The sequence below is a fragment of the Pelobates fuscus genome, chromosome 4, assembly GCF_036172605.1.
Source record: "Pelobates fuscus isolate aPelFus1 chromosome 4, aPelFus1.pri, whole genome shotgun sequence".
NCBI classification, from domain to species: domain Eukaryota; kingdom Metazoa; phylum Chordata; class Amphibia; order Anura; family Pelobatidae; genus Pelobates; species Pelobates fuscus.
The window spans coordinates 368549409-368557523 of record NC_086320.1 but is presented as its reverse complement, the minus strand read 5'-3'; the positions used below and the strand labels follow the sequence as shown (position 1 = coordinate 368557523).

General features: G+C 42.4%; 1 protein-coding gene across 1 annotated transcript in view; it reads left to right on the top strand.

The window, feature by feature from the left end:
• Nucleotides 1-669: 669 nt before the first annotated feature.
• GALNT11 (polypeptide N-acetylgalactosaminyltransferase 11) overlaps nt 670-8115 on the top strand; it is a 30372-nt gene continuing 22926 nt past the window's right edge. Inside the window, exons 1-3 of the mRNA XM_063452699.1 lie at nt 670-801; nt 1773-2102; nt 4467-4590. Coding sequence (XP_063308769.1) covers nt 1811-2102; nt 4467-4590 — 416 coding nt within the window. The 5' untranslated portion in view covers nt 670-801; nt 1773-1810. The remainder of the gene's footprint in view (nt 802-1772; nt 2103-4466; nt 4591-8115) is intronic.

The following is an 8115-nucleotide window of genomic DNA, read 5'->3' as shown; positions in this document are numbered from 1 at the left end:
ATCACAGCAGCTACACCGCTGGTTATATCACAGCAGCTACACCGCTGGTTATATCACAGCAGCTACACCGCTGGTTATATCACAGCAGCTACACCGCTGGTCATATCACAGCAGCTACACCACAGCAGCTACCCACAGGCCATATCACAGCAGCTACACCACAGGTCATATCACAGCAACTACACCGCTGGTTATATCACAGCAGCTACACCACAGCAGCTACCCACAGGTCATATCACAGCAGCTACACCACAGGTCATATCACAGCAGCTACACCGCTGGTTTATCACAGCAGCTACCCATAGGTCATATCACAGCAGCCACACCACAGGTCATATCACAGCAGCTACACCGCTGGTTATATCACAGCAGCTACACCACAGGTCATATCACAGCAACTACACCGCTGGTTATATCACATCAGCTACCCACAGGTCATATCACAGCAGCTACACCACAGGTCATATCACAGCAGCCACACCACAGGTCATATCGCAGCAGCTACACCGCTGGTTATATCACAGCAGCTACACCGCAGGTCATATTGTTGTATCACAGCAGCTACTTTATCCCAGAGTGAGGAAGCAGCCTGGGTGACGTCATCGCGCCGCCTCCTCTCTCCCAGCCGCGCCCCTTGATGACGTCGCAGGCTGCACTCATAACACAGGAAGTGCAGCTGTCAACACCACCATGGGGCTGGCTCAGCTCTAGACACCCCGCCTCCAGCCGGCCCCGGGAACCCTCCGCCAGGGGCACAGCCCGCCTCCAGCCGGCCCCGGGAACACTCTGCCAGGGGCTCAGGTAAGCTGCCGACGCTGGGGGCTCTATGGCTGCCAGGTGGGCTGGCTGAGGGTGATGGGCTTCTCCCCCAGTGTGTCAGCCCTGGCTCCCACTCCATGCAGAGCTCAGCAGGCTCAGGCCAGATAGCTGGGAGAGAGTTACTGGCTCCCACTCCATGCAGAGCTCAGGCCAGATAGCTGGGAGAGAGTTACTGTGTATCAGGACTGGCTCCCACTCCATGCAGAGCTCAGGCCAGATAGCTGGGAGAGAGTTACTGTGTATCAGGACTGGCTCCCATTCCATGCAGAGCTCAGCAGGCTCAGGCCAGATAGCTGGGATAGCGTTACTGTGTATCAGGACTGGCTCCCACTCCATGCAGAGCTCAGCAGGCTCAGGCCAGATAGCTGGGAGAGAGTTACTGTGTATCAGGACTGGCTCCCACTCCATGCAGAGCTCAGGCCAGATAGCTGGGAGAGAGTTACTGTGTATCAGGACTGGCTCCCACTCCATGCAGAGCTCAGGCCAGATAGCTGGGAGAGAGTTACTGTGTATCAGGACTGGCTCCCATTCCATGCAGAGCTCAGCAGGCTCAGGCCAGATAGCTGGGATAGCGTTACTGTGTATCAGGACTGGCTCCCACTCCATGCAGAGCTCAGCAGGCTCAGGCCAGATAGCTGGGAGAAAGTTACTGTGTATCAGGACTGGCTCCCACTCCATGCAGAGCTCAGCAGGCTCAGGCCAGATAGCTGGGAGAGAGTTACTGTGTATCAGGACTGGCTCCCACTCCATGCAGAGCTCAGCAGGCTCAGGCCAGATAGCTGGGAGAGAGTTACTGTGTATCAGGACTGGCAGCTGCTCAGGTCACCCCCTGCTTTCACTGATTTATTTTTCCCTATCTTATTGCACAGCTCACTTGCAGTGTTTCTCTAATTATGTATGTATTCTGCCAAGCCCTTCTAATTTTGTGTTTTTGTTTTTAATCTTTTCAATAGGGAATTGAGAATGGACCTTCAACAATGCTAGGGGTAAAATGGGAAGCGCCTCGCTTCGATGTTTCTGCTACGGCTGCCTTTTCACATCCGTGACCTGGACGCTCCTGCTCTTTATTTATTTCAACTTTAGCGAAGAAAGCCAAGGTGTCAGACATGTGCCCGTCAAGGGGCTTGAACCGTACAAGCCATTCCCTAAAAAAATCTATCCCCGCTTCTCCCGAGAGTCATTGATGCAAGTAGAGGGTGATCGAAAAATCCATGCAGGGGATCAGAAGAAAAATAACTTTGTTGAGACAGAGCAGAATAATGCAGATCTCGCTCCAGAAATGGGTAAGATGACGCATTAAATTATCATGTTTTATGGCACAAAAACATTCTAAAAGTGACCGTTCTTTTTGTTTTGATTTTAATTAGTCTTTGAAATTACTGAATATCTCTATTATAAACTTAGAATGTTAAAAATCATAGCTGAAGCAAGGTTCTGTAGTAAACTGGGATTTGCCGAGTATTCCGAAGGTATAATTGCATTTTTCATGCCAAAATGCAAGAGAACAACATTTCCAAACTCTTCAGTGTTTGTGTGTGTGTTTTTTTTTTTTTTTTGCAATTTCCTCTTCTCCAGAAATTCCAATTTAGTAAATAACATTGCTCTTGTATTGTAGCTTCTGGATTTGCTGCAATTTTCAAGGGTCAATCATTAGAATTATTATCATTACAGGCGTGTGATTAGCATTCTAATGCGCTTAACACAAGCTGTAGGTAATACCATGTCTGACACTTCCGAAGAGAGTTGGCATGACTTGCGTTCAGGTTGATCTACAACCTTGTCTTGTGTGTCCCAGTAGTCGGGCAGCAAGAGACACTATATATTTATTTTCTTCTCCATATATTTATCTCCTTTTTGGAACCCCCTCGTTTCTTGTGTTTAACCAATCTAAATATTCTATTTAATTCTTCTATATATTACTACATCCTTGGATATTAAATGTCTTGGTAATCTATCTCATTGTATTTATTTAGTACGTATTGCTATATGAATACTTTTTGGAAATGCTGACACAAGACATCCATTATCACATGAACATTGTATGTTAATAAAGCCTTAAACTCTACAGTGATCCTACAGACTAAGATGTGTGTGTGTATATACTTTGACAGCCATAGTTCAGAAGTTTATATAATCCTGTTTATTTTATGTAGCATGGTTCTTGTACTGGCTCATATTTGGGAAATACAGATTATTTTGTACCTTTCCAACCCCCCTTTTTTTATGATTTTACATTTGTTCATTGATATTCAGACTTCTTGCTTTGTGTGTGTGTGTGTGTGTGTGTGTGTTATACATTTTAATCAAGAGAGGCCTTGTTTAAGGATGATGCTCATCCTTTATGGGGTTAACTTGGGTTTTGAATATAAGCTGCCCTATACATAGGTTTATTACATTATAAATGAGGGCATACTGCAAATCCTGTGATGGTAAAGGCTATACATTGACTTAATATACAATATTATAGAGTGGAAGCACATACGGGAGGTCTAACATAAACAATTTAATGGAATGCTGTACTCAAAGCACATGTTGCACAAACAATTTAACAGCAAAGACATGGGTATCTCTTTTTTTTAATGTTAGATTCCATATGAAATGAAAAGGCATTACAGATTGAAACCAATCCCTCTCTCTTGTGTCTGACTGCTCAGTGCTATAGTGAAAGCTCAAATTACACCCTGCACCTGGTGTGTATGTGCCTCTGATGGAACTCAGTATTCCATGCCAGATTCCATCTGAAATCACAGAAAGACAGGTGTAATGGTTGTTAATATCTCACTGTCATCACTTTGGAGTAGCTTGGATGTTTGACCTTTTTATCACTTTATCAGCATTTATTTCTAGTGGCCTCTGGGGTCCAATAGACAATGGTACCAACTACGGAACTAGAACACTGTTTATGTTTACTAGACATTCTGTGTTAGATGGCGGTAACATTTAACCCCTATTTTTATTTCTTTTTTATCTTTTACAAGTTCACCAAGACTGAGGTCTGGATATCGGACCAGCCAGGTTATTAGACAGGACATTATCTGGGTGAAGAATAAATAACTGCACAACTGGTTCTAATGTACGATTTTCACATCCTCTTATCTTGCTCTCATACCAGTAGTTTCTTAAAAGATCACTCAAACCTTGACTACTTCAGTGTCTTGAATTGGTAATGGTACAAAGACCTGGTATGTGCAGCATTTCAACGTGAGGTACTGCACATGTTGAGATATCTAATGTTGCAACTGGAGGTTTAATTAGCCCGGAGCAAGTGTTTTGCGTATAAGGCTTGCACAGAGGTTCATTCATTGGTTTGGAGTGTGTGAACTGCCATTGTTTAAGGCTCTGCACCCAGAGGGACCCAGGTAAATTGCAGACTGTTGTTAGACATTTTGTCTCCTTACTGGGGAACAGTGCCAGGTGCTCTTTGCTTTATAACCAGCTGGCTGTAGTAGTTATGGTTGGTATCACCAACTCTATTAAATTAAAAGACTTGTTCTGTTTTTAAAGTCAGTCTTGGTCTACTTGGTATTTAATAAATCCTGCCAATATCTGTAGAATCATTTCTCCATCTGCTAGTCACTGTCTTTACGATTGACCTTCCCTTCTTAAAATAATCAGTGTCTTAACCATCTACTCTAATTTTATTTCAGGCATGATATTCAATGAACAGGACCAGGAAGTGCGTGACATTGGCTACCAGAAGCATGCCTTTAACATGCTGATTAGCAATCGACTTGGATACCACAGAGATTTACCGGACACACGTGATCCAAAGTAAGCCACTCTTTCTGAAACCGCCTTATTAGGATTGTAAGGCCATGGGAACATATTTAAAGGCTGTTATTTTAAATGTGCACCTGCTTTCTAGAGAGTTGTGTAACTCTAACTGCTTTGAATTTGACAATTGTCACATTAGAGCTTCTGTTTCCAGTAACTGCGTGAATGGTGCAAGGAGCTGCATGAGTGATCCTGACCTACAATTTATTTCTGGACACACCATGGTGTGTGATAGGAAGTTCATAACAGATACCGCCTGATTTCCTAAACTCTAGGGCATTTGAGCACATGGGGTATATATTTTCTTTTTTGTGTCAAAAGTTATAAAGTGACATTTTAGAAGGCAGGGTCTGAAAATGCAGATACATGCTGAATCTACTGTACCTGCAGCATCATTTTATAATTCTATTAAAGTTTTTAATTTCATGTTCATGGTATTTGCTGGGGACTGAGATTGAGGTACCTTGTGAGACATGGCGACCTTCCGTTAATATATCTGGAAAATCTGTTATTTGACTTGTGGGGGTGCGGGGATGAGAAACCCTGAACTTCAGTGTTGCTTTCACTCTTGTAAACCATGATGTTATTGAATAGATCATAGGAAGTTAACTGTTACATTTGTTCACCGTTTACTTTAGTGATTAATGTATAACACATCTTACTTTCGTTACTAACTCATTCCAAAAACCTATAATAAACATGTTTCCAGCGTTCTGACATGACTTTATTGTAAAAACATTATAGATGTAATATTTACTTTTAAAACCGAACTGTTGCAGTGGAGGAGGGATATAGAGGGTGTTCTGTGTTAATTCTGATATAGCACGTTCTACATTTTGTGTAAATGATTCTGTGTAATAAGCCACATAGTTCAGTGGTTAGTGCGCCAACTGTATTATTTTTATTATCTATTTCATACCCTGCACTGATAAAAGTTAAAGGAACAATTCAAGCACCGAATCCTTTACCATACACTCTACTGGTTACATGAGTGCCCTCCATTGTAAGTCGTACAGTTTGCGTTCAAACCTGCTGACTTTACCTTCATACAGGAATCCAGAAGTTCCTAATTTTGAGCTTCCGTCGGCTTTCTAGAGCGAAGCTGGGCAGTGTAGGTCTAGTTCACGGTCTGAGAACGTCAGCTGATTGCTCTCAGCAACTGAGCTAAACCCTGCATCGAATGATGAACAGTGTAAATAGTTGTGTAGGCGCTTCAAAGCATAGTATAACCAAAATAGTGTGTGTGTGAAAATGATAAACCGTGTAAACAGATAAGAACTAAAAAAAATAAATCTAAAATTGTTTGCATACTTATAATGGGGGAGGGGGCTGCTGGGCAGTAAAGCAGTAGTGGTTATGGTGCTTGTAGTATTCCTTTAATTACTTTGCTGATAAAGGAAAGTGAGCTGCAACTACATCGCTGCAGTAAAAGTGTCACCTGTCCATTAAAAGGAGCAAAACATAATGAGTTGTTTATCAGGAATATCCCCTTTCTTACACAATGTACAATCATTGAACACTCACCAAGCTGGATGGAAAAAACAAAACAAACAAACCACATTTAAATCCATGCTACGCTTTCCATTCATTACTGCAATATAATTCTTGACATTGTTCCTAGGTGTATGTAGCAATGTATCCTGTTCTATATTTGGCAGTATGCATTACACTGGGAATAGCTTGATGACCTGGAAAAATGTATTTCGACTTGACTATTTTGTGATAACCTATTCAATTTTGTTGTCCGTTATCCACAATCACCAGTCTAATTAATCACCCCAATTATGTGTCATTTCACATATAGCTCTAAAAAAAACTGAAGTCGTCTAAACAAATCTGTTGGTAACGTTAAGTAGACCTCCTTGCGAGTACTGATTTTTCATTTACAGCGATCCGCAATTAGACTCGTCGGAATGCACAGTCTAATGAAAACAAGAGATCTCACAAAGTTCAATAGGATTCCTCAGGGGCACTTAAAGGGGAACCATCCTCTCTCTGGAAATTATACTTTGAACTTCACCTATAACTTTTTTCATATTTAATGTATTTTTCAGTTTTCTTCTAAATTTATATTCCATGTTTAGCAAATTACGTAACAATCCAGTTATGTCCAGGCACAGCCAGGGCACACATTGGAAACAATGAGAAGAGACATTGTTTCATTTCTCCCCTTCTTTGTCTGATTTCTATGACTGCTAGGTGTAAAGGACTGAGTTTATAACTGTAATTGAAAGGGAGCTAAAATGGAGGTGCCCAGTTGCAGAATAAAGAGCGTGATTTTCAACTTTTTTTTTTTATTATATTTTTTTCATTTGTTTATTTTCTCTTACTCCTCGCAAATACATGTTTAAGTATAAGGGATATGTAGCATAGCAAGTGTTTGTGGATAGATTACACATGGTGAATATAATTTAGCCAAATGAGTAGACTCTTCTTTCCTGACTGGCTTATGATACCTCAATTTTCTTTTATTTTGGGCATTTTTATTTATTTGATATTAATGTGTTAACATTTTGGAGAACGAACAAAAGCTTAGAGAAGCTCAATAGCTTGCCCTTCGGTAAGTCCCAAATCAAGTCTCTCTAAAACGTGCTTTTGCTCGTTTGTGCCATTACAAAGAGAACCTATACCAGTGATGGCGAGTGTAACAGCTACCCAGGTAGTAAGGGGTTATCAGCCGTTGGAGACGTCCTTTTCCTGGCAAGCTGCTGTGTAGTAATGGAGCTCTCAATCCCATCCACGAAATCCAAGGGTAGAGTCAGGCATAGCTGTAAACTGGAACAGAGTAACGGTACAATAAATCCCCTCCAAGAACGAGACGAGGCTACGTTTTGAAAGGTCAAGGAGAACTCATGTTTATTGACAGGGGTCTCCTTTTATGCAATACTGCCCTGGAAAGGGCTACACCTACATAATTACCACAATAACCAATCACATACATGGTACAACCCCCATGTCTCCTCCCCTCAGATAAACCTTTAACATAATTAACACACACACAATTTTGCCCAAGTTCTGGATGTACCCCAAAAACAGGGGAACAACATATCCAAAATCCGGCTCATTCGGTTAAAGGGATCGGGAGTTATGGATCTTTGAAGTTTTGACCGACCGCCCAGACTTTCTAGCCGAAAATAGTTCCACAAGTTTTGGCCTTGCGGCTGGTCTCCGTTCGTGCGTTAAAGCCCCACGAAACCCTTGCCATCCACAGCTATCTCGTGGTTTGCCGGAATCCCCATGTAAGGTTTAGTCTTTCTACCGAACGGCCGGTTGGTCGGTAGTTCCAGCACAAATCTACGTTGTCCTGGAGGTCTCAGCGGTGTTCGCCTGTTTGCGTATCCGTTTTTAGTTCCAGGTGGCAAACACCGCTGTTCGTGCGTAAGATGGCCGCGAACACGTGTAAAGTCCCGAAATGGCGGCCACCTATGCTTAACACAAAGGATTCGTGCTGAACCATGCGAACGGCTGAAATAGAGCTGGGAGGTAAAATATCACTTAATTGCACACCAGGGTGGTCCGGTG